This window comes from Thamnophis sirtalis, unplaced genomic scaffold (assembly GCF_051295495.1).
Source record: "Thamnophis sirtalis isolate CommonGarterSnake01/CBP01778 unplaced genomic scaffold, rThaSir2_p1.2 scaffold_11, whole genome shotgun sequence".
Lineage (NCBI taxonomy): Eukaryota > Metazoa > Chordata > Lepidosauria > Squamata > Natricidae > Thamnophis > Thamnophis sirtalis.
This window is the reverse complement of record NW_028261391.1, coordinates 44,595,303-44,622,832: the sequence shown is the minus strand read 5'-3', so window position 1 is coordinate 44,622,832 and position 27,530 is coordinate 44,595,303. Positions and strand designations below refer to the sequence as shown.

Sequence of the window (27,530 nt, the reverse complement as noted above, 5' to 3'; positions counted from 1 at the left end):
TGCCTATATTATACTGAAAAAACAGAATTTATTATATTATGTATTGCTCAAGTGTTCACTAGGAAGCAATAATCAGTCTCTTACCCCAAAGTTCTAGTTTTGCTCATACTGCTCATAGCTGTGGAAGAAACTAAAGTAACAACTGGCAAGAAAACCCCTATTACGAGGATCGATAAATAACAAAAGGGAGGATGTATACATTTTTTACTATTCTTTCTGTTGAAAACAATACGTATTGCCAATACGCAGGAATAATGAGCACATTCCATTTTTTAGAAATAACTCAGTGAGTGGAATAGCAGCAACAAGACCCACAGTCCATTTCTGCGTCGCCTTTTCTCCTTCAGGTATGTGTCTGCTTTTTGAAGAGTCTCTTGCCTGCTTGGGCACCACGCTGAGCCCCCTTCATCAGATTCGTGTACTGTCCTTGAAGTTTGGCTTTTTTCCTACCAGAAAGAATAGATGATAATCACTACTGAGGCTAATCAGTATTGTCTACATTTGATCAGGTAAATGTTTAAGGGAGTAAAAAAGGAATTTATATATTTGGAGATAAAATACATGGATTATAGCGAACAATGCTCTTTTGAGTTGGGATTTTTCTGTACTTGGACGTTATCACTGGTTGCTGGGTTTCTAACAACGTTTTCCACTTTTCTTCACCATTCTTACCTCCTGTTTAGTTTTGCTCTGTTCAGTGGGATGTATGCATAAGGATCCAGCCCGCCCTTTTTCTTGATGTCACCTTTGCCTTTCTATAAGAAACAATAGAATCTGTGCTCAGTGATAGGCAATCTAGCAAAGTGCATGGTAGCAGCCCGAAGTCCCATTTCTCCACTAACTTTCCAAAAGATTTGACATTTATTAATACGTCAGTTATTCAGAACTATCTTGATACCAAATCTCATCTGAACATGAGAACTTTTTTTAAAAGCCAGTCCTGTTGTTATCAATATAATGTTGTTATATTGGATTACCAATATAATCCTGTTTTTACCAATATGAAAATGAATTGATTCTAGATATAGGATATGGTCTTTCCTGTCTAATCTACTGCACTCAACTTCCCTAGAAAGAGTGCAAGAGGTATAGTCTGTCACTTCTTAGTGCTTGGGCCTATTTTTCTCCCCCCCTCCCCTTCCCCCCCCCCCCCAGTATCTTTTTAGATTGCTAAAAAGATATGAGTGCTTTGAGGAATTGTTGAAGAAGAAGAAACGTTGGAAGTTGCTTTAACAATGCAAGGAGTAGAGGAGTAGGCGAGAAAGAGTATGAAGGAAAAGTCATCTCAGACCTCAATTCCTTAAGGTGGAATTCCCTACTTCTATTTTAAATTATGCCTAAAGAATATGCTCCAAATAAAGATAGATTTTGTTTCCATTTCTGTTACAAATCATGTGAGGTTATCATAATTCATGTTTCAATTGACAAGATTATAACAGATGATTCTATAATAGGGAAGCAAGTAACTTCCTATATCTACATCAGGTTTGGGCCCCAATCAATCACTTTATGATCTTACCTTTGCTTTGTATTCTGCCCCAGGTGCTGCCTTCTTGCTAACAGGCCGATGAATTCCTTTGCCCCCCGCTATGAAGAATAAATGAACAGGACCAGGATAACTAAACGCTCAAGTACAAATTGGATTATAATTCTTACAAAGAATTTCAGGCTTGAAAAAAGAGAACCACCTTGTTCATTCCTTGGAAATTATTTATTTATTATTAAACTTCTATGCCACCTTCTCACTGTGGTGAGTCTAGGTGGATCATAGTCATATAATTAAAATACAATATAAAACCTTAGAACAATAAATAAAAACTATACATTTAAAAATCAATTAAAAGTCAATATCCTGACAAAATAACCAGTACCTTTTACTTAAGCTATGGCTCAAAGCATCAAGATTAGAACGGAAGCAGAGGGATGCCACACTGAGGGTTCTTTCATCATATAGATGTACCTACACAACTGATTTTAATCAAGGCCTTATTTCTAGATAACTATTTTACCCGACCTCCCCATGCCAAAGTATATCAGAATCCATGCAATGGTGGCTCACTCCATAACAGACCTCATGGAACATCCTAACCTTTGTATTGTGGTTGTGTATCAGCAGGAAGCCCTTCATCATCTGCCTCTTCCCGAAATCGACGTTTCCGAGCCTTCTTCTGCAAGAGAGAGATCATGCATCAAAGCAGCCCTTGGTAAGATCCACTATCTTCTTTATAGATTTCTGTGCCTTCTTCTTTCCTGCATTATTTAATGGCAACAGGGAATCTATCATGATAAGTCAAATATAATTGTCTCCAAATATCTGAGATCCAGCCATCACAACCCTAATGGGCAAAGTAGAGACACACAACTTGCGAACCCACAGTTGCATTCAGTCCTGACAGCTACCAAAGATGTTGCCAAACCTACCAGGAATGTAACATAAGGGGAAATAATATGTGACTGCAACGATCATTTCAAGGTCATTTAATTTTAATGAAATCAAATTTAGTTGTTGGTTCAGATGGTCCCCAACATGCCACTCAACTCTTAAATAGCTGCAGCACCTTGTATGGGATTGTATGGGATGGTATGAATGAACTCACTTTTTACTATTAATATTGCTGTATTTGTGTTTTAACTTTTTAGTGAGGACTGTCTGTGTGAGAGTTTGGGTATGACTGATTCGGAGGACCTGGCGGGGTATGCGGGGGTCACCGGGGTGGTTGGGGGAACTACATCCACGGGAGAGGGTCGGGGCATTGCGGTCATAACAGGGAGGGGCAGATACGGCGGGGACTTTAGGGCAGGCCATTATCGGGGAAGGAGGGTTCGCTATATCACAGAGATCCCTCCTTCCGGCCCTAGGAGTCCCACTCCAAGGTCAGATGGCACGAGTAATCAGGACCCTGGTCTCAGGCTGCTGTCGCTAAATGCCAGGTCTGTTGTTCATAAGGCTCCCCTCGTCCGGGACTTGATTTTAGACGAGGGGGCAGACCTGGCATGTATTACTGAGACATGACTGGGCACGGAGGGAGGAGTCCCCCTCGTAGAGATGTGCCCAGACGGATTTCAGGTGCTTCATCAGCCGAGAGCCCAGGGAAGGGGTGGCGGTGTGGCTATTGTAGTCCGGGAGTCTTTAGCACCTCGTAGGATCCCTGCTCCGGAGCTTGTCGGGTGTGAGTCCCTACTGTTGAAGCTGGACCTCAAGGGTCAAGTGGGTCTGCTGCTAATGTACCTGCCTCCCAACTGCGTTGCAGCAGCCCTCCCCTCGCTCCTCGAGTCAGTAGCCGAGCTAGCAGTTGAGTTCCCTAGGCTTATGGTTCTGGGGGACTTCAACTTGCCTTCGCTCGGTGAACGCTCTGACGGAGCGCAGGAGTTCATGGCTTCCATGACAGCCATGGGCTTGACCCAGGTAATTCGAGGCCCAACCCACTCAGCGGGTCACACACTCGACCTCGTATTCCTCTCGGAGCAGTGGAGTTATGATCTTGGTCTGAGGGGTAATGAGATCATACCCCTGTCGTGGTCAGACCACTGCCTACTGAGGCTAGACTTCCGGAGGCCCAACCCCCACCGTAGGGAGGAGGAACCAACCAGGTGGTTCCGCCCCAGGCGACTTATGGACCCTGTAAGGTTCCAGACGGAGCTTGGGGTTATTCCTGATACTCTCGCCCACAGTTCGGCGGAGACTCTTGCTGCTGCCTGGCACTCGGCAGCGTCAGAGTCTCTAGACCGGATTGCGCCACTACGGCCCCTCCGGGTCAGCAGCTCCCGGAGGCCTCCTTGGTTTACCGAGGAGCTCCGGGAGATAAAGCGCCGGAGGAGACGCCTAGAGCACCATTGGAGATCCGATAGGTCCGAACCGAACCGGGCACTTTTGACAGCATGCACCAAGGAATACATCCGGGCATTAAGAACAGCTAAAAGAACACACATTGCCACCTTGGTAACGTCCGCCGAGTCCCGCCCAGCCGCCCTGTTTAGGATAACCCGCTCCCTCCTAAATAGGAGGGAGACGGGGGACCCCTTACAGGGTAGGGCTGAGGAGTTGCTCGGTTTCGGTCGGACCTGGACTCCACTCCCGCAGATCCAGCCGAGACACAAGGGAATGACTTGGCAGACCATCTCTGGGTTGAGTTTCAGGATGTTGCCTCCGGGGATGTGGACAAGGCTATGCGAGCTGTGAGTGCCTCCACCTGTATACTGGACCCGTGTCCCTCCTGGCTGGTTGCCAACAGCAGCGAGGTGACACGAGGCTGGATCCAGGCGGTTGTTACCACCTCTCTTCGGGAGGGGCACTTCCCCACTGCGCTCAAGGCGGCGGTGGTGAGACCCCTCCTGAAGAAACCATCCTTGGATCCAGCAGTTCTTAATAACTACCGTCCAGTCTCCAACCTCCCCTTCGTGGGGAAGGTTGTTGAGAAGGTGGTGGCCTTCCAGCTTCAGCGTACCTTGGAGGAAGCTAACTACCTTGACCCCTTCCAGTCCGGCTTCAGGCCCGGTTACAGCACAGAAACCGCTTTGGTCGCATTGACCGATGATCTCTGGAGAGCCAGAGATGGAGGCCATGCGTCCATCCTGGTTCTCCTTGACCTCTCAGCGGCTTTCGATACCATCGACCATGGTATCCTTCTGCGACGACTGCGGGAGGTGGGGGTGGGCGGCACTGTTCTGCAGTGGTTCTCCTCCTACCTCTCGGACAGGTCGCAGTCGGTGTTGGTAGGGGGGCAGAGATCATCCCCGAGGCCCCTAACTTATGGGGTGCCGCAGGGTTCGGTCTTATCCCCCCTACTATTTAACATATACATGAAACCGCTGGGCGAGATCATTCGGAGGCACGGGATAAAATACCACCAATACGCGGACGATACACAGTTGTATCTGTCCGCCCCGTGCCAACTCAATGAAGCGGTGGACGTGATGAACCGGGGTCTTGAGGCTGTTAAAGACTGGATGAGAGCTAACAAACTGGTACTCAACCCGGACAAGACCGAGTGGCTGTTGTGTTTTCCTCCCAACAATTTGGCCGACGTTCCATCTCTCAGGCTGGGGGGGTCAAAATTTATACCCCTCAGACAGGGTCCGCAACTTGGGAGTCCTCCTGGACCCACAGCTGAGTTTCGACCATCACTTGTCAGCTGTGACCAGGGGGGCATTTGCCCAGGTTCGCCTGGTGCACCAGTTGCGGCCCTACCTGAACCGGGAGGCCCTCACAACAGTCACTCGAGCCCTTGTGATCTCTAGGCTGGAATACTGCAATGTGCTCTACATGGGGCTGCCCTTGAAGAACATCCGGCGACTTCAGCTAGTCCAGAACGCAGCCGCGCGAGTGATTGTGGGCGCACCACGGTTCGCCCACATAACACCGATCCTCCGTGAGCTGCGCTGGCTACTGTTGATCTCCGGGTGCACTTCAAGGTCCTACTTACCATTCACAAAGCGCTCCATGGTAGTGGATCTGGCTATTTGAGAGACCGCCTTCTGCCAATTACCTCCCTCCGTCCCATCAGATCGCATAGAGTAGGCCTCCTCCGAATTCCATCCGCCAGTCAGTGCCGACTGGCGACTACCCGGAGGAGAGCCTTCTCTGTTGCGGCTCCGACGCTATGGAACAATCTCCCCGTGGAGATCCGCACCCTCACCACCGTCCAGGCCTTCCGCACAGCCCTCAAGATCTGGCTATCCCGTCAGGCCTGGGGATAAGACTACTCTCGCCCCTCCCGAATGTTGAATGAATGTTGTGTTTTTACCGCTAATTATTTTTACTCACATTTTCTTTTGTGTTTTGTCCTGCACTCCCCTCCCCTATTATTGTAAGCCGCCCTGAGTCCCCTCAGGGGAAAGGGCGGCCTATAAATGTTTAATAAAACTAAAAACTAAACTAAAACTAAACAAATTACATAGTATTGGTATAAACACTTCTTAATATTTAAAGGGAATGCCAATAATTCTTGTTCCTCCCCTTCTTTACTTACATTCTTGATTCCAACTTCCTGCATTATATCTGCTGACTCCTCATTCAGCCCTGTGGTAGACAGCATAACAGAGATCAGAGACAACACAAAATATGTACCATAGTTTTTAAAGCCAAATCCTTCTCATAAAACTTAGGGATAAGCGAAAGAGTAGAAGGGCTGGAAGCAACTTGGATGTCTTCTAGTCCAACCTCCTGCTCAAGTCAGGAGACTTATCCTGGTCAAATGATTGTCTGGTCTATTTTTGAAAATGTCCAGTGACCCCAGGAGCACTCATTGATTAATTGTTTTCACTGTCAGAAAATTTTTCCTTATTTCTAAGTTGGATCTCTCTTTTAACAATCTTTCACAAATTGCTTCTTGTCCTGCCTTCTGGTGTCCTAGAAAATAACTGAATCCCCTCTTCTTTGTGACAGCCCTTCAAGTACTGGAAGACAGCTATCTTGTGTCCCCTAATCTTTCTCTTTGATTGGCTAGATAGGCTCCCTCAACCATTCATCATACAATTTAGCCTTTAGGCCCTTTATCATTTTTGTTGCTTTTCTCTGCACTTTTCAGTATTTTTTTAATGCTAGTGTTAGAAATCATCTAAATTCTGTACTGAGAAGTTCCGAGGTTCTATATCCCATAAGCACCAAGATATTACATTAAAGACATTCTGGATATATACATCTAAAATGCTTCCTTGTATGGCTCCTTCTGTTTAAATAGCTTTAGTTATTTCTGTAATCAATGATCACTGGATAGTTATTTGATGTGCATTTAATCAACTGCTGAATTTTTGTACCTGTAGGTTCTTCTTCCTCTTCGCATATGATTAAGCGACCATCAGCTGATAAGTTGAAATCATGTTTAACTTTTCCAGTTTGGGCAGTGCCTGGCCTGGTAGCTACATAATAGAACAGCACAAGAGACTTATGAAAAAATACATCTGATTCTGGAGATACTGATCGATCATCTTCCTCATCAAACTGAAGAATTAAATACTATGAACTTAGAATGGGCCATCTTCAAAATTCATCTTACCTAAAACCCTGTGTGCCACATTTGGATCCAAGAAGTTGAGAGGCTCATCACTTTCTCCCTCCTTAAGCCAAGCTTGGCTTTGTTGCCGTAACACTTTCCTAGTTGCTCTTCCTTTTTGTTTGTCTGTCTCACCTTCTAGATCAGAATCTGAGTCTGCCAAGATATCCTCAATGCTACAAACAAGAGCATAGAAACAACACAGGCTCATTAATGGAGAGTCCATAGATCATTTCATGTTCCAAAGCACTTGGAATCAGCCTTAAAAATATTCTTAATCTCCCTTCTAGTGTGACATTAAGATTCTGAGCGTGCACCTCATTCGTACCTGCCTCCCTTAGGTGGTGCTAATGTTCCTTCTTCTTCTGCAGAAGTGGCTGCAGCCCTTTTCACAGCTTGTCGCTTGCGGTTCCTTGATTCTGCCTTACGGATATTAAGCAATACTTTGCGATATGATTCAGGAAGCAGAGCCTGCAAGGGCTCGAACCTAGGAAGTCAAAATAATAATCCAAAATCATGGAAATCAATTTCTTTCATAAACGTCACCCCCAATCATAGAATTTAGTCAAATATCCAAACTCACATAATTTCATTTAGCTTGTAAATTTTCAGCCAAATTCAATAATCTTTCAACTGTGCAAATACTGGTCAAAAAGAGACTGAACGTAAACTGATTTCTACAAAACCAGGTTTAAAATGCCAATTAAATGCAGGTTTCCACAAACAAGTTTGCTACTCTTCCCCTTAACTCTCTGAACATGAATGGAGATGAAGTGACTGAGATGAAAAACACTTGTGGTTCTATTTGTCTGAATATCATAATTGAGTTATAAAACAAACAATAAATTAATTAATCACATGCACTGAATCTTTGTAAACACGTTTAGCATACATTCTAAGAATGTGGATAATCTACCGTATTTTTCGCAGTATGAGATGCTCCGGACTATAAGACACACATAGCTTCAGAGGAGGAAAACAAGGGGGGAAAAATCTGCCTCTGCCTCCCAGCATCCATCCAGTATTCATCTGGCTAGTGTCCTTGTAGCAAACAGCCTGCCTACTCCTTCTATGCTGCCTCCACCAGGGAGTCTTCGCTGCTGGGTAGCTGATTGGAGGTTGGATTAGCTCCCAGAATACTGCTGATCAGCTGTTGTAGGTGGCAGGAATCAATGTGGCTCGTTCGCCACCAATCAGTGCGAATGGTGGTGAACGGGCGGCAGTGATAGGCACGGCAGCAATCCTCACCGTCTAGAGGATTGCACGGCGGCCATCCTCACCCCTGATCGGCACCACACCAACCTCCCTGCTGTTTCTCTGCATGGAAAGGGCTAAAAAAGAGTTATTATCTTATCTGGGATTAGACTAAAAGTACATTCAGGGGAAGGAGGAATGCTAGACAAAAATGAGGAGATCCCCATGAAATACATGCAGACCTCGGTGCCTCATTTTCCACTGCAAACTTCTATTTGTGTATGTTCATTTATTTATACACATGCACATACCCTTGTATCTAAAATGGGCTGTGTCAAGTCCAGCCAACCAAGATAACAAGGCTCTGTTTGAGCTATATTTCTAGAATGTAATGAGGTGGATTTTTTATCCTCTGATCACCACAATATTATCCCCTTTTAAAGTCAGCACTAACCCAAATTTCCGGATCAATTTGGAAAGAAGATTTCGTAGCTTCATACGAAAGTGGCGCCTCATGTCATCTGTCAATCCTCCAATGGCTTCTAACTGTAGAAAAACACAAACTTTTAAAATTTGGGCACTCTCTACACCTCCCCTCCCCATAAGCCATTCCTGTCAATCTGCCCTGACATACACTGACACCTTGGACTAGTATCTTGCTACTTCCCAACTACAATAGGAAGGAAAGAATACCATGCAGAGCTGGACAAAAGATGAATTAATGGATTTCAACAGACAACAAGAAACTCAGAATGCCTTATGACAAGACAAGTTCTAAGGATTTAAATACATTTCCATATTTCTCTTTTTTATTATGTAAACTAGGCCCCTCTTCATTCCTAAGGTACTGATCCCTCAGTGTACTTCCGCATTCTCACCATAGTCTCCAAGTGCCGACCCAGCAATGTTGTGTCCAAGAGCAGCACTGTCACCTTAAGGAACCCCAGAGCTGATTTGACAACATCCCGAGTCCGCGAGCCTACCATGAGGCAGACATGTTTCACCAGCTGCTCCAGAGCATCTGACCCAATATATTCTGCAATCAAATGGGTTATATTAGACGTATAAACTTCAATTGATCAGATTTTTTTCAAGTCATAGGAAAACAATAGCATCATTTGAGTTGCTACCAGACACAAGTAATTCTGCAGCTAAGTAGTAAACTGCCAGGACCCGTAGTGCCAACAACAGATACTGTGCTGGGAAACTTCAGGTTTACAGTTCTTTGTTCAAGACAGTCAGTATACCAGAAACAGCATCTTAGGTATATCTGTACAAATGTTCAACCCAGCTCAGTTTAAAAGCAGCTCCCAAAATATAATTAGCCTTTTTTATCTTGAAGCAATTACCAGTATAAGGAAGAGATTCTGCTTTGAACTGTTGGTGGTATAAACTCTTACTTAAACCAATTGACAGCCTTTATTTTCTCACCTTTGAACTCATAGAGTAGACGGGTAAGAGCAAGCACAGTGCAGCTGATCATAGTGACAGAGCCAGTTAAACCAGCATAGATCAGGAGGAGATAACGCTGCATTCCCTCTGAAAGGACACATAGGAGAATTTGTATTGTAATTATACATCAGGTACTCAAGAAAACAACTTATAACAAGACTAATGAAAAGCCTCACAAGAACACTAATAATTGAACTTGCGGAGACCATGTTAAAACCTCAAAGCAAGTTAACTTGGGATATCAGCGTTCACCCACCTCTAAATGATAATGGTCAGAGCTCAACTGAACTTTGCCATATTTTAAAAATACAAAATGAAACCCTGAGGAGCCACTAAGATGGATGGATCATGATCTGACCTAATGAAGGACAGCATTCTAAGATGAGAACAACAGACAGGCAACAAAGGGAAAATGATGGGAAGCAATGCATATCGGAGACTGAGATGATGAGTGCAGAGTTTTAGTCATGGTTATAAATCTCAGACACAGAATTTGATGCCCTTAAGGAAGTGGGGAAAATCTAGGAAATGAAGAGATAATGCCAATGAAGACCAGAGTTGCAGAAAAGGGATGACATACTTTTAGGCTGGAATTCAGGCCTTACAACATTGTGCACAATAACCAGACAAATCTGGATTTATTCATTTGCAAAAATTAATCAACATTTTAGAATTCTGCAATCCAGTGCTTAATTCTGCTTAATTTAATTCTTTAAATAGGAACATTAAATGTATACAAAGATTATACTGGAGCAGACTTGTTTTAAGCAGGGCTTTTGAAGGAATTATAATTAGCATGATTCACAGACACTGAAATTAAAAGAAACACTGCATTGTGGTTTAATGAGGAACACTTTGTTATATGGGTAGTCCTTGACTTACAACCACAATTGAGCCCAAAATTTCTGCTGTTAAGCAAGACAGTTACCCTATTTTATGATCTTTCTTGCCACTGTTTTTAAGTGAATCACTACAATTGTTAAGCTAGTAACACAGTTGTGAAGTGAATCTGGCTTTCCCATTGACTTTGCTTGTCTGGAAGGTCACCAAAGGTGATCACATGATCCTGGGACACTGCAACCATCCTAAATACATGCCAGTTGCCAAGCATCGGATTTTGATCACGTGACTCTGGGGATGCGGCAACTGTCATAAGTGTGAAAAACAGTGAAAAGTCACTGTTTTCAGTCTGTTGTAACTTCGAATGGTCACTAAACAAATGGCTGGAAGTCGAGGACTACCTGTACAGACTAGCAATAAGACGAAGTTCAGTGGTAAACATGGAAAAAATGAAGTACTCAAGATGAAAAGGGATGCAACATTATCTAAATGAGAAAGGAGACAGAGAAGACCAAGCTTGGAAACGAAGGACAAAGAAAACCAACCTTTTAATGCAAAACCCCACATAAGCAAACTGGGACTCACCATTTGGAGTGAGACCAAAGCGTATAAAGGTGTGGCCAATTTCTACCAGCAGATTGTAAGCATTTTTGCGGGCACCCACAGAAACTTCTTTTGTGCAGAGGATCACCTGGAGAGAGCAAAGAGATGGTCAACAGTCTATCACTTACCCATTGCCTCCATCCTAAGTTTAATATCTGCATTAGTTATCATTCGTTTAAAAAGAGAGGGGAGAAAAACTAAGAGGCTAGCATTCCAACCATTATTCTAAAGCTTACAATTACAATAACAGTAACAAAACTGAACTAATTTAGAAAGTTCCTACCGCAGTAATTATTGTTCAAGAAAGACTGAACTGGATGGCTATAAAGTGTTTTCAGTAGTGTAGGTGATTTCCTTAACTTTGAGGAATGTATAATTCCTTACTAATATTGACTAATTAATGAGAAAATATTTTTAATTATTGCTGAAGTGTTATTTAAACCTAAACACAGATCCATTAACTCCTCAGCAACATTTACTGCAAAATAAGCAGACTGAACACTGAATGGAGTTACTCTTCAATCAAGGACAAAGTTGTTATCTTTGATTTGCATAACCCCTGCAAAAGGTAGTAGTGACACATCCCAGGATACTCTGATGCTAACTCCATTACAAGAGAACAGAAATACGACCCTGCTTAGAGAAAGACCTAAAGTTTTCAATAAACAGAAAGCAATGTAGAAGCCTCTTTTACAAGTTTGCTAAGAACCTTACAAGCTTTCAGAGTCAACTGGATTCATACAAATTTATATTGCACCTTATATTTGTTACTGATGTTTTATGTCTTATGTCTAAGCATATTACTCACATTGTACAGCCAAAATGTTTTTTATTATCCTTTCCATCTTCTTTACTACCCCTTTTGCACTGAAGACAAATTCCTTATGTGTCTAATGACACCTGGCCAATAAAGTATTCTATTCTATTTGATGTAAATAGTTTTATAAGTTTACAATATTTTCAGAGATCTTTTACTGTGAAATTGTTGCATTTCAAAATTGAAGTTGTTTTAAGCGTACTTAAATAGCATGGTCAAAGATCAGGGATGGTTTTATAATGAAAAGCAGATTTGAGATTTTATAAATGAATAAAATAATAAATACTTCATTCCACGCCCTTAATTTTTCTCCATCTTCTGCCAACATAATTCTACACTCAAATTTCCAATTTCTTCAGGGCTGTGCTAGCCCTTCTTTTACTGTGTGCTCTCTCACCTCTGGCACCAGAGCTGTGACAAAATCTTCATGTTCCACTGTCAGCTGTTTGATAATATGGAAGAGGCACTTCAGCCGGGGCTAAGAACAAAAAAAAAAGTGATATGGAAATGTACACAGCATTCCCAGCCATCACTATTGATACCCCTCATCGTTTGCATCTTATCTACTTTGGATGGTATAAAGTTTTTTCCTTACTCTCTTGGCAGGTGAAGTTGCACTGGTTAAGGAGTCCAACAGAGCACTCTTCAGTTCCTCCAAATGACTTTTCACAAAATTATGACACGCAGGTTGGTCAGAGGCACACACTTCCTCTAGCACCCGATAAATCTTTTTCTGTATTCTATGATCTTTGTTCTAGGATAATCAGATCAAATTGAAAATATATAATGTGCATATATAAAAAGCACAGGGACTCAATCCTCATAACCTTGAAAGGGAGACACCATATCCTGACGACCCTCACCCCAGTTGTATTTTGGGCACTTCTTCTAAAGACCATCTGGAAAGTGCAGTTGGTTCATAATCAGTGATCTGCTATTTGGCTGGTGCTTGCTACTTTGAGAATATTTTGTAAGGCTGTGGAGTAGCAACTAGGTTTAACAGAGCTAATTGCAGGGGGCTTCTGGGTTGAAAGGATTTGCTGGTGATAACACTGTTGCCCAGAGGATGCCAAATGGACAAAAATAATGCAATTTTAGTGGGCCTTTGAATTTGGGAAATGCTTTTAATTTATTTAGCTTGTATATTATTGTTTGGGGTGAGTGAAGTGTTCTCAAGCTATTATTTTGGATATATAAATTGTTCAATATCTATTCTTACAAGGTCTCTGGAGTCTTGAAGGATTTAGCAGCACACAAGATAAATAAATTCAAGACAACCCAACAATCAAATAAATGGCCATTGCCATGCTGTTTACAAATGAGCAATTTCAAGTGGCTGAGAAGATGTTTAAATAAAAATGTATTAATACATTTAATAATAAATTTCTTTCCTATCAGTACAACAAATTAAAAATAAATGGCTGCCTCAGTTACTAAAACATATTCTCACTAGCCCCATGAAAATGGATTACATGTATGTTATCTAGAGGTCTTCCTTCAATTTGATGGCCTCATTGATCAAAAGCAGCAGGGTCGCTGTGTGAAGCGTCACAACAACTGAACAGTAACTCACTTGCAGGGAGGAGTGGAGTATACTGCCATACAGAGCATGCAGAGATGATTCATCAGCATAGGGAGCCATAGCCACCACTAAATCCAAAATGGAAAGCCTATGGCAAGGAGGATACAGTTAAAAAAACACAATCCCAATAATCTTTATGAATTTGAACTCTTTCAGAATAGAAGATGACTAACTCTTCTCCTAATGGCATAAAGCTACCAGGTGTAGACTAGAATTAGCAATGGAAAAGCTATGTAGCTCACCCTGACATTTATTTTATCCCTCATTTCCTTCTCACCTTATCTAATGGAATGGGAGAAAATCTCCCCATGTTTTACAGAAGACAACAGGATTAAAAAATAAAAGATGCTTGGAAATGTTTCAGAGATTGATATAGGTAACTCTGGTTTATGTCCTATCTTCTGGAGCATATATAAGGTAGATGCTGAGCATATCCACTTGAAGTGTAGAAGAAAACACCACAAGGAAAGGTCTATCTCTCTAGTAACTTTACACCTAGGCAGGATGGGAGGCACACAAATAAATAAATAAACTTTACCTAGTGAATTCTGAACTATCGGAACTGGTCAGTTTCTCACAAGATTTCCCCAGGAAGGAATTCACCAGCTGCAGTGAAAGATAAAAGGGGAAAAAAATCTATATAGAGGGTTGTTTTTCCACTACCAGCAGCACATACCACCATAAATCAGTTTAGCTTCAGGCAATCTTCCTGTTTTAGTATTCTAGCAAACGGTGAATTCTGAGACCCATATTTTCCCCCCAAAGATTGCTGCTCACCCCTGCGTCAGTAACTGTCAAGTAAGATCGGATGGTGTCCAGCAAAGAGCGCCGGTGCACTGAGCTCACACTATCATTATCCTCTTGGCTGTATACATTGAACATGATGGGCAGAAAGTTCTTTGCAAAGCGTCCAATCTCAGCACGCTCAGCCTCTGCAAATGGAAGCAGAGAAATGGAACGAAGAAAGTGTTATTGTGAGTGCAAAGATCTTCAGGCAGTTTAACAAGAACTCTTGCCAGGCCTTTCCACCACAGAAGCTTCAACCCCAGACAAATCTTGGGAAGATTACATCATAATCCTTTATTTCCCCAGTCTAGGAACAAACGGAAATGAGGTGAAGATGTTGCCAATACGGCAATTAACAAGTCATCTTTACCTGTTTGGCAGCCCTTATTAATTAGTCTGCGCAAAGCTTGGCACACTATCTGCCGCAGTTCAGAAGAATCATTAATGGCTGTGCCTAGAGTGCGAGCCAGTCCTTTAAATGAGAGTACCACATCTGTAGCATGGTTGCAGAAACTGGGCAGCATGGTCCAGATCTGAAAGACAAAAAAGACAAAGTCAACATCTTTTACCTTCATTGATATTTCCTATGCCAAAATCATAATATGATTTATGCCAGCTATCAAACAAAAGAAAAGAAACCCACCCACCCCAAAACAAAAGTCCTCACTTGCCACTGGAGCGTATTGTAGATCTTAGCTTCTAACTCCTGACCCGCCTGGCCAAGCTCGGTGGCTGCAAAAAGAGAGAGATCTATTTGTAATTGTGTTTTAATACGCACAGGGGTAGGAATGAGGAACAGAAGGCTCTCCAGATGCAACTGAACTATTATCTCCCAATTTCTTCATTGTTCATGACTATAATAGCTGTATTGCTGGAAGCTAATTCCGCAACACACCTCCATCCTTGCACGACAGTTAATCTGGAAAAATAACTGACAACGTTGGGTCTGCAAAGTATCCAAAATATACATGCCACTGCAATATCACAGAGGATCAGGAAATTATCACAAGATACTTAACACATATTTGTTTAAATTTGGTCGGTAATCAATACATTGTTTATTGAATACCTTCCAAAACTTTTCACAATGTAGAGAGAAGAGAAAAAATGCAATTAACCTACTATTTTAAATCTCGATTCTTATAAAATTATATATACCAAGTAGTCCAAATTGTAATCTCCTAGGGAAAAAAAAATCACCTTTGAGAAGCTAAGTTTTATTTTTGGGAAGCTCCGTTTTAAAGATGATGGGATTCTCCGGGTTTATTTTGTCACATGATTTTTGATGTCCAAAACTTGGAAGTAATAGGGCTTGTCCTACTTGGATGTCTAATTACCTCTGTTTTTTAAAGCAGCAGCAAGTGGCAGGAAATGACTGGAGAAAAAGGCAAGTGGTGCACTTTGGATGTGGTCTCGGAACACAGGAAGGAGCCAACTGTGAGGAAAATCCAGGGTCTCCCTGTAAATATAATGGTACACAATTAAGAGGACATGGGAAATACCACCAGTGAATATGTTTGATTTGAGTGCTAATATGCTTTTCTCAATGCTTTCTATTTCTAGCCATAACAATGTCACAGAACTATAAAATCCAAAGGGACAATTTAGCATGGTCAGACGGTTCCCTAGTTTCTCTTGAACATACAGATAATCCTCAAATTATGACCAAAATTGGGAGGAGAATAGTAGTCATTGACGAAGAGCCTGTTAAGCAAAATGCCCACATGGCCACTTCATTCAATGACTGCAATCTTGGCACTCCTGGTTGTGGCATTAAGCAATCTCCTGGGTTGTTAAGTCAATGAAGTGAAAAGACTATCTGACAAGAGGAAATCTCAGCTCAGTGTGAACCTCAGATCCTCCCCACACATACCCTCTCAGGCAGGGAGGCAAAGCAAGGAAAGGGCAAGGAGATAGGGAGAGATGCATTTTGGGCTCCATGCATGCTTGAATTTCAGAAGTCCAAAATGGATCTGAGACAGTGGTGGGTTTCAAATTTTTTTACAACCTCTTCTGTAGGTGTGGCCTGCTTTGTAGGAGTGGCTTGCCAGCCATGTGACTGGGTGGGTGTGGCCAACTTGTAAAATGTGGTGAAACTCACTTAACAATGCTCTTGCTTAGTAACCAAAATGTTGGCTCAGAAACTCTGGCATTTGAAGCACGCAAGTCTTAAAGCTGTCAAGTTACAAGACCCTTGCACCCCTAACCCTTTAGAAAAATCCCCCAGGGGTGTTCAAACTTGAAAGCTTTAAGACTTGTGGATGTTAACTCCCAGAATCCCTCTTCTCAATCTTCATCTTGATGATGTGCGGACGGGTGGGGGGAGGGAGCTGGAACCGGTTCTAAACGGCACTGTAGACTTGTGGAACCTCTTCTATAGAAAAGGTTAGAACTGGCAGGAACCCACCCCTGATCTGAGATTTCAGATTTATGATTGTAAACTGTCCAGAGTTACCTTGAGGTAAGATTGGGGGCGGGGAGGAGGCTATGAATTTATAAATAAATAAATAAGAAATTTAAGCACAGACATAGCTTTGAATCCTTCTCTTCCCACCTCTGCAGAGAACTCCTCAAAGGAGGGGAGAGGGGGATTTTGACCTCTGAGGCTGCTTGAATTTTGGCAAGTGAAGTTCACGCGTACAAAAAACGTGTGCTTCTTCTCCTTCCACCAATGCAGATTTCAGCTGCTGAGATCCAAACAGGCAAGGGTCAGTAGTAAGCTCTTTCAAATCTGCACTCATATACTCAAACCACAAGAAGACTCCTTCTCAATCCAATGACCCCTCAAATACCTCTAGTGATTGGCAGCCTGTTCTATTAAACTTAAATTAAGAATACAAAAATTAAGTTGTGCAGCATACAACATGGCAAGTGTCAAGGGTTGCTTAACAAAACCATTCCACCTATCTTTGCTTTATTTGATGGTAGGATTTCAAAAATTCTACATAAAGCACGAGATGTTTATTCTGAGTGCCACATTTTTGTCCCCGTTATATGCCAGTAATACCAAAGTAACTGTATAAAAATCAACTGATAAAGGAATAAGCTACAATTTATAGCCATAGCTCAATGTAAAAGACATGCTTACCATGTAAAAGTTCTACTGTATATGTCTAATAAAACCTCTCCCTAAAATTGCTGCCAGTCCATGCCAATAATATTAAACTATTATAGCTGGATCAGAAATCTGAGTCTAGAAAGGATAACGTCTGATATTCCTTATAAAAAAATAGTCATCACAGAATATACAAGAAAAGCTCAGTTGTTAAGAAAACCAAAACAACCATACAAAACCAAACCACTTTACAAATAAATGTATTTGTATATTATTTATTAATTTAATAAATAATTTCTAAATAAATACATTTATGTGTGTTTCTTATTTGTCCCTTCAATCTATGTACTCATTTCAATGCATATTTCTCTTTTTCAGTGCTACTGTCTTTAAAAGCAACTTAAAAGTACAATCAAAACTTACGAACCAGATAAGAATGATCGCTAAAATAATATGAAAGGGATTTTTCTTTTTGCTTTGTTAAATTCATTAATTTTGATTTTTGATTAAGTAATTGGCAGGCTTTGCTCTATGCCTACATTAATCAGCAGATGCTGTCTTAATGCCTTGTGCAACTGCAAAGAAAACCCTCTATGAATAAGGGTAAATGGGGGTATTGCTTTGAAGAACCGAGTGGCATTCAGAATCTTTGCAAAATCAATGGAATTACAAGTCATATTGCTCCTTCCTCTATAATTTAAAAGCTTGGGGCAATTCTGAAATTAGTCCAGAAGGCAGAACAATAACACAGAAACATCACATGCACTGGCCTTGCAAACATGAAGATGGAAACTGCACTCACTCTGTGCCATCAATATCTAGGGGAACAGCCTCCAGCACCACTTCAGGGCCCATTGTGGCCACTGCGGCTCCCAGAGTCTGATCAAGCAACACAGTGTGGGGAAAATGTGAGGAGCTGCGCAGATCAGCTAACGACTGTAGGCACTGCAGCAAAAGAGAAATAAGAAAGGATCACACAGGAAAAAGCATCACAATTTTTCATATCCTCTAAGCATAGCTGGCAACCAATGGGTTTTAGAGTCTCTTAGCTGAATTTCAGCAGTACAATTCCCAAAGATAAATCTTTTTTTTTCTTTTGAAAAAAAAAACCAGCACATTAAAATAATGTAAATTTGGAAGATGCTTAACAAAATTAAGAACAAAAGATTAACAAGAGAAGTCCAAAGCCTGTTTATTCATACATTGTCTTGTTTGTTGGAGTCTTCTCCCCTGGAAAACATGAATTGTGCCTGGCTCTGGAGGCACTCAATTCTTTCAGCTGGGTGCCTGCAGAAATTCCAGCTGCAGCACCTTCATATCCAGTGGGGGAAAATCATTCTAAAAAATCTCTCCCTGTACTGGTTCAAATCCTTAGCCTTCCAATACTAATAGTATAAACTCACATTTTATCTCCCTATTTAGGCTCTTAAATCCAGATAACAGCAGCCAATAATCCAAAGGCTTTACTCTCTACAGATTCTTAATCTGGATACTTGGGAATGTCTTGCTTGTTTCATGTGTCATAAATGTTAATGACCTACAGCATTCCTTTACCTTTTGCATTATAGGATGATACTGCTGCCCACATGCTTCAAAGAAAACTCTCAGCACTTGCAACACCGAGGCCCAAGCTGCGTGGTACTGGTATGTCAGTCCTTCTTCCACTGCTCTGAAAAGAACATCCATTGGCAAATCAAAAAAGAGGCTTCAACATTCTAGGTTTGTAATAAACCATAAATAGGAGGTTGTTAAACTGCTGCAACCAACCAAGCTATTTCACGTACCTGAACATCTTGCAAATGTGAGCAGCGGATCCAGAGGGAGTTGCAGATGAAACAAGTCCTTGTTCTGTCACATGAGGGGCCACACATTCATTGAGCAAAACCTGAATCGTACAAATTCACATTTGTATTTGCATCAACCCACGTTCTCTACAGATCAAGAGCACATAAGCCAACAATGACAATGCAGGAAATGCTTCATCACAAAACTGCATGTGGAAATGCCCCACCATTCTTACATTAAACAAAGTTACTAAAATATAGTTCCTTGCACTCTACATCTAGAAGTAAGGGCAATGTAATACCATTAGAGTCTGGGCAGCAGCATCCACCACCTGGCTGTGAGGAGACAGGAAACAGTTCATAGCTGCGCTGAAGAGACGAGGAAGATGAGCCCAGCACAGATCCCACTGCAACCTAAGATCAAAAGAAGTTATTTCTGACTATCTGAACAGCATTTCTTAATTCCCACATAAATCTGTGCCATTACTATCTCATCCTTACTTTGCTAGATTAACATGTGCACGTTCCATGACAGCCAGCCAGGCCAACAGAGGCTGCAAGTCATTCTCATTGGGTACATAGTCATAAAGAGCCTGGTGGTGCAGAACAACAGAAAGGGTTAATCGAACATTCATGGCTGGCTGTGCCGCTTTCACCCAATTAATACACTACTTACCATAATAATCTGGGCATTAAGTTCAGCTGGCAGACCCACTGGAGACTGGGCAGCAAAGAGGCTATGAAAAGCTTTCATAGCACATGCTGTCACTAGCTGGGCAGTGATGGGGAGAAGAAAAATGAATAACAATTAAGCTTAATAGGAAAATCATTGCTCTTCCTTTTTCTCTTTTCCCATCCCGGTAACTAGGAAATCAAGTATGATGCAACCCATCCATTTCCGACAAGAGAGGCATTTGGGTTTGCAACTAGGCTAAGCCAAGGTATTAAGGGGAGTAGATAGAGATAATACATCTTTGTTGTTCACTCCCACTGAAGCTCGCTGGTCCTCCAACTGGCTTACACATTTGTGACTATACTGCATTCAAAAGGCAGCATAAAGTTGACCAAAAAGAGGAGGAGGAACACTTACTACATGGCTGAGGGTCATAACTCGAAGCAAGGTTTCACAGCAAGATTTGACAGCTGGAGCAGGAAAACAGGGCAATAAATCACGCAGCAAAGTCAGCATATGCAAAGTTGTTGTGGCCTCCTTAGCACCTGAGGAGTCAAACAAATATTAGTCCTACTTTTCTCTCAACACATAACGTATTTTCTATTGCTCCTTGCAAAGTTTGCATTCCAGTCTTCAAGCTAATTTTACAAACATCTTGGGATTGTGCAAAGTTGTGGAATAAATATATAATATTAAAATCCTGTAATAAACAAAATCAACATAATAATGTTTTTTAGGAACAAGTATTACATTTACTTGAAAAGATTAAATTAAAATGATCCTTCCTTGGAAAAGGATGATTAGACATAAATAAAAATGGAAACATATTTCTAGGAAAAACAAGTTGACCTTTCAGCAAATTTGCTTTAGAAGATAAAAGAGAGGAATTCTCTAGTTTCAAATCACTTATCCAGGAGTTCTGCATGGGGTTGCAGAGTTGTCCTACTGCAGAATACCTGCAATTCTCCTGCTTCTTGCCCTTTCATCCAGTTTCTGAATCATAGCCACAACTCTCCTGCTAAAAAGTTTCTGTTTCTGTTTTTGAAACCAGAATATATAGTTTCAGGGGGAATTCAGAGGAACAATGTAGGGATCACAATTAGGGACAAACAAAGATAAATGGAAAAGCTTATCACATGAATTAAATACCTCCAGATTTCTCAATTTCTTGAACGCAAAACTTAGCAGTGGAAATTGCAGCTGGGTGGTGTAAAGGAGCTCCATCTCCAAATAGGAAATCACTACCCCTGAGGATAGAGCAAACACCATGCTGAGCGGCTTTGCGGACCTGAAGGAGACAAGAAAAATGGGAGAGGCTGCAAACTAGGCTAGAATGTTTGCCCAGCTTCAAGCCATATTATACTGGCCATTTAACAATCAGATTTTAAAAATTGTGAACCATGAACCGTATAAAATATATGAACTCACCTTGGGCTTGACATGGACAGTGAAGCTGAGAAGACCATGGAAAACTTGCATTGTCACAGGGTAATTCCATGTTATCAAGCTTTGTCTTCGTAGCAATATAGCTAGGCAAGAGAGGATCTGATAAAGAGATAAAGGATAGAAATGAGGCATTGTCCTAAGAACACTAGAACACAAGAAGCATGTTTCCTGACATGTCTGTAAAACACTTAAGCCTTGAGTTCAGTTTTAAATTTAATGTACCTGACAACAGGTATTAAGCAAAAGCAAGTTCTTTTAAGTGCAATGGTAGGCTTAATTCAATCCAGCATTTCTTCACATACTTGTTACAGTACAGTTCAAAATGCTGAGGAAAGGGGCTTCTAACAGATTTGTTCTGTCTTAAAATATATGGAACATTGCAGGAAACATTCTATTATTAACAAGAGCATCCTATATGTAATATTTAGATAACACACAGATGGCCTCTTTGATGTACTTACCCATCGTAGAGCCAAATTAGAGTCTCCACAAGCTTGTGAGCCCAGAATTCCCATAAAAACCTTGGAAGTATCAGAAAACTTTTTTATCAGCACAGGGCTGGGTACCCTGGGGAAGATTCAGAATATGAGAGGAATCAATAAGAGGAATTAGTAACAAGCATTCCACTGTTTTTTGCATTCAGTGATTTCATTCTTATGCAACTAAACTCGTTTTTTGGCACTCTGCATTTCTACACATGCAATCCCACTTATAAGATGCACAGGCAATGATGACACAGACTACCTTCTTGTAATGCATCATTAGTATGCCCGTTGTTAAATATAAAATAAGGACACGTACAGAGACAGCATATAGTGCTCTTTTAATCATCCCTCATCTACCTACTGCAAGAACAAATTCAAGGAGGAAGCAAACTGGACACCGTTACAGTGGTAACGGAACATAGTAGAAGAAATGACTAATAGTTTCAATATGTTTTACACAAAAAAGAATATATAAGTCTAAAATATTTCCTTTAAGTAAGTTTTAAAAGGATTATCTATCACTGACTCCTTACAAGATCTAGAGTCTAATTTATAGTAGTATCTTTGTCCAAGAAACCAACTTTGTTGCACAGAATTTTATAGTGTTCTCCTTGATTCCTTTTAATTTCTTCTCTGAATTATCCTAAAGTGCATCCCCAAATTCATCAAAAATGCTTGTTGTGTTCCTAGAACTCACCGCTTCAACACTAAACTTAAGAGATAAGCAACAGCAGCCAAGGATTCAGGAGATTCCACAGCTTCCAGAGTAGTCATCTAAGGAGACATAACACAGCTCAGGAAAGCAGAGAAATGGTGGCTGCATGTGTCTTTATCTGGAAAGAAACTGATCTTTACATTAGCCTATCTATACACTGTTTTTTTGATACTTGCTGGTTCTCCATGCCTCACCTTGCCCCACTGCCCCTTGCAGTCAAAAACATGGAGATATTTTCTCTCCAGCTTCAAATCAGTGATCAGATCACGGACATTTATAGTGCCCAATGAAAATCTCTGAGATCAAAATGTGGAGAAGGAAGGGTACTTTTTAAAAAAAAACAAGCTGATTACAGAATATTCAAGGGAGCAAAATGAAAACCTGCAGCATAAAGAGGGAATTTGTGGCTTTTCAGATATTTTTAGATTCTCATTATTCTGTTTTTAGTAAACATATTGCTTTTTATACTTCTATGTTCTGCAATTGCCAGGCTATTTGGATGTATTTCCTTTGATACTTACCAATACACCAAAATACTCTGTCTCACTTTCTGTGCCACCCTGTGTTCGGATTACCTCTGTGACTGCAGCCAATACTGCACATATCTATAAGAAATCCAAATTAAAGAGTCAAAAACTCTATTCATCCAATTTAAAACTGCTTGTAAAATACTCCTCAAGTTATACACAAAACTTGCTGATCCTTTCATCAAGCTCTTACCATGTTTCCCCCAAAATAAGACAGGGTCTTATTTTGACTCCCAAAATAAGTGCTTGGCCTTATTTTCGGGGAGGTCTTATTATTTTTGAAGTGCAGGAGGCGGTGAGCGTGGTCACCTCATGGCTGCTGCTGTGTTGCAATATTTTGGGGAGGGCTTATTTTAGCGCAAGTGCTCAAAAGCCTGATTGGGCTTATTATCCGGGGTGGTCTTATTTTCAGGGAAACAAGGTACAACTGCTGTGAACAAAGCAGCATTTATTACCCAGACAGTGTATCAAAGATGAGACACCAAAGAAAATTCAAACCCTGGGTATCCTCCACCTTATTCCTTTCTTCCATGGTAATAGAATAGTGGAAAATGTAGTTATTACTTAATAAACATTTATTTCTGTAATTTGTACTCCACCCATATCAATATTGACTCTGGGTAGCACTCATTAAAATATATATAAAAACATTAGGTTCAAAATAAATTAACCCAGCCTATGAAACTTTGTTCAAACACAGTTAAAAAATAACAGAAATCTCAAACCCCAAATGGTTGATGGTAAAGCAAGTTTTTAATCATTCCCCAAATAATAGAACTATTAGGACTCAAGGGATAAACTGTTCAGGAGAAGCAGAGATGCTACCAAGAACACCTGCTTCCTCCCCTCCCTTACCAGGCTGACTGAATCGAAGAGGCAGAGTCTTATTAATCTAATCTATTTACTTAATGAATGGTAGATGGATACTATCTCTGAAGATCTATGAAAAAAATATTAACTATATACAGTACCTTTGGCAGTTATTATAACCAATGAAGAAACAGCAAAAAACAAATGGTCCAATCCATTAGAAATACAACCTTATCAGCTAAGCCTTTCTGGTTCAACAACTCCCGCCTATTAGGACTATTGCACTTCACTATCCCAATAGTCTATTCCAGGGGCGTCCAACTGGCAGCCTGTGGGCCGGATGCATCACGTGTAGGCCACACCCACCCTAGCTTCGCAAAGGGAAAAAACATCGTGATACATCACGTGATGGCAATATGACGCCCTGAGTTTGACACCCATGGTCTATTCTCTTAAAAACTTTTGGTTTTATGATCTTATCTTTCTTTAGGTTTTTTTCTCATTACCTTTGCACCTGCTCCTGTAACCAACTATATTTTTCCTTGCCCTTTCCATCATTTCATACCCCTCCCACCACATGCATCTTTCTGTGACATTGTAAGTTATATTCCCCTTTTTCCCTATCAATAGTATTTGTCTCTTTTCCAAGAATGTTCTTGAACTCAATTTCTCAGATTTCAGTGCACCACAACAGACTTCTCACATCATTGCATTACTTACTGATAAACAGTAACAAGATCAGTTAGGATTATCCCTCCAGATTTCTAGTTTTTAAGATGCATTTTAACACTTGTCAGGAAACAGAGGTTCAAAACCATCATATATATTGCTGCCTGATATGCTCTGCAACATGAATAGTGGCATGTTTCTCCACCTTCCAAGCTGATCAGTACATTATCTCTTCAGCAAACATGATAATAGGTCTTGAAATCTGAGGGAAATGACTGGAGAGCTGAAGTCATTGGCATAATCTATATAAAAATATAGATTGCGGTCCTCCTGATAATTTTTATTATCTAATCAAGAATTTGAATTTTGAAACTCACACATTTGTATATTTTGTTCAGAATACTTACCTTCTTACTTACATAGTCAGAATGTCACAAAATTAGGCCTTTGGAAGTATTAAGAATATAAGCTTTTATCAAGCATTAAGACTTCCTCTTGATCTTTCCTAATATTCTATGCCCCTTCTATACATTCTATACTCTTTTCAGAGATGTAATCAAGTTAGCCCTTTGTGGAAAAAATCATAATGAAAATCTTGTTAATTACAACATTTGTTGGTTTTCATAAAAATTGGCAGCTGCATACCTCCTTATGGGCAGCAGAATTGGATTCCCAAAGACGCTGCACTCCGCTGAAGGTGAGATTAGTACAGTCAGTCAAGCCACTCAGGAATGTTGCAGATGATTTGTGAGTCTTAGCAGATTCACTGTTATCTTCCACAACGAAAGGCTTTGCATTCTCTCTAGGCACAGGTCCTGATGATTGCAGTTCATTATGTAGTTTCAGGGCATCTACAGTCAGGTTACTGTTTTCTGTGAGAAAGGTAAACATTGAGCTAACTCTTGAAGCATCACTATCAGATAATCCATGCAAAGAAATTCATGAATAATAAGCCAAGCTGCCTAAAGACATACAAAATAGAAAGTTACACATGGCTTTTCAAAACTATACCCTAATATAAGATTAAATAGTACATTTGTAAGCATTTGAATAGAAATGCAATTAACAAAAACCAGCATTTTGGGCCAGTCACTCTCTCAGCCCAGTCCAACTCACCTAACATAATTGTGGGGAAAATAGGAGAAAGGAGTACTTGAATGTACACTGCCTTAAGTTATTTATAAAGGTGAAATAAAATAAATACCACAAAATAATTTTCACTTTTATTAACAGAACTGAATAGATTGGGGGAATGACATTGAGAAGGATGTGTGATCTATTGAAGATTTTGACAGATAACACTCTTGATCTTAGCAGTTGATAAAATCTTTCATGATACATTTAAAAATGATTAAAATATGAGGTAGATGAAAAAAACTATTAAATGGATTCAAAACTGGCTAAATGATTACATAATTGTATTAATGACATGAATGGTTTGAGGATACATTTTTATCAGATTTGGACATAAAGACAAGATTAAAAAAGATCTAGCTTGGGCTGAAACAGGACAAACCTTTACAGGAAGAAATATAAAGTCACACTTATGGGGGGGGGGGGGGATAAAGGGCAACAGTATAGGATAGGGGCTTAAGTATCCATGGAAGAATTTGGTATTTACAAGCCCAAGCAGATTCCAAGCTGAACATGGTTTGATATGGCAGTAAAACTACTAAACAGGCAGGCACTTTTGGGGGACCTATTTGTAAGAATAGAAAGTCCAGGTCAAAGGCTGTACAGTCCCATCTATTTTGCTTGGTTTGGTCAGACTTAGAATCCAGAATTCTGAGTGAGCCCTGTAGTCTAAATAGGACTGAAAAGAAAGTTCACCGTAGATCTTAAGGGAAAAGAGATATTAAACAGCAATAATTCTCAACTACAGTGGAACAGATTTCCTCAAAAAGTGGTATGTTCCCCTTCATGGGAGACCTTCAAACAGATGGGACAGCCATTTGTCCAAATACTTTAGCACAGTGGTCACCAAGTGGTGATCCATGAGAAAATTTCGGTGGTCCACAGAAACATTATTTGCATGTTTTATATTGTACTAAATACTATTTATCTTTTTTTTAAAAAAATCCTATTAGTAGTCCGCGGGATTTAAAATTACCAATTTAGTGGTCCCTGAGGTCCGAAAGGATGGTGACCCCGGCTTTTAGCGGACCCTTGAGTTAACAGGCCACTGAGGTTACATGATCTCCTAGGTACTTTCTAACTCTATGATTCTATGATGATGAAGTTATTATAGCTTCAAGATGTATGTGTTTCATCCGCAAATAGACATGGCTGATCTATTTTTACTCAACATTCATAGAACATTCCTGCGCGGAATAGTAATTTCTCATTAACGCTGAAGGAGTTTCAGTTGTCGCTGATCAGCATTTCATCTGAAAAGAATCGGCTACCACAACTGAATTAAAGCCATCGCCTCCGTGGCTCTGGCGGCTGCTGCTCTTTCCTTTACGTACCTGACCGGGGGGCGAGTAGACGACCACGGGCGGCCAGGCGGTAACGCCGTCCCTCCGGATTGCTATCGCTGCTGTGTCCTTTGCGCCAACGCTTAAGTTTACCGGCTGTACCGGACCGCAACTTGCCCGAGCGACCCATAATATCGCTCGGTTCTCGCCACGGCTCGCCAAAGCAAAAGACCCAAACCACGTGCCGCGTCTACTTTTACTCTATTTTAAGTAATTCCGGTTATCCACTTCCGTACCGAACACCAACTTCCGATTCTTCCATTTTGCGAGCTAGTTAAAAAAAAAAAAGCAGAAGGCAAAGACGGGAGCTCCGACCTCCTTATTCTTTTGCGACTTGGATTACAATTCCTTCTTGGCCCTGCACATCCTTCTAACTGTGGCCTGCACGTTCATGTAGATCAATGTTTTTAGCAATTTTAAGATTGTGGACTTCAACTCCCAGAATTCTCTAGCCAGCATTGTTGCCAGGGAATTCTGGAAGTTGAAGTCCACACATCTTAAAGTAATTTAAGTGATTCTGGGAGATGAAGTCCACACTGGTGTAAATAAAACAGGCAGGGAAAGCAGCTTATTTTCCCCCCTCATTTTTTTTGAAATCTTAACGCAGCAGAATTCTGAAGTTT

General features: G+C 40.9%; 1 protein-coding gene across 1 annotated transcript; it reads right to left on the bottom strand.

Annotated features, from left to right (window-relative positions):
* On the bottom strand, positions 1-27,094 carry RRP12 (ribosomal RNA processing 12 homolog). Its single transcript, XM_014066568.2, has 34 exons — positions 26,899-27,094; positions 25,076-25,302; positions 22,946-23,029; positions 22,407-22,483; positions 21,686-21,791; positions 21,207-21,323; positions 20,928-21,066; positions 20,196-20,323; positions 19,782-19,877; positions 19,607-19,698; positions 19,408-19,519; positions 19,106-19,206; positions 18,876-18,990; positions 18,124-18,266; positions 15,604-15,725; positions 14,934-14,998; positions 14,637-14,799; positions 14,258-14,412; positions 14,019-14,086; positions 13,472-13,568; positions 12,494-12,652; positions 12,296-12,376; positions 11,064-11,169; positions 9,618-9,725; positions 9,065-9,222; positions 8,641-8,732; positions 7,321-7,479; positions 6,996-7,168; positions 6,757-6,858; positions 5,970-6,019; positions 2,090-2,168; positions 1,520-1,587; positions 673-755; positions 1-446 (listed from the first exon to the last, which is right to left on the bottom strand). Exons 1-34 carry the CDS (start codon positions 27,035-27,037, stop codon positions 344-346), a joined length of 3,867 nt encoding a protein of 1,288 aa, XP_013922043.2. The 5' UTR covers positions 27,038-27,094; the 3' UTR covers positions 1-343.
* Positions 27,095-27,530: the final 436 nt, after the last annotated feature.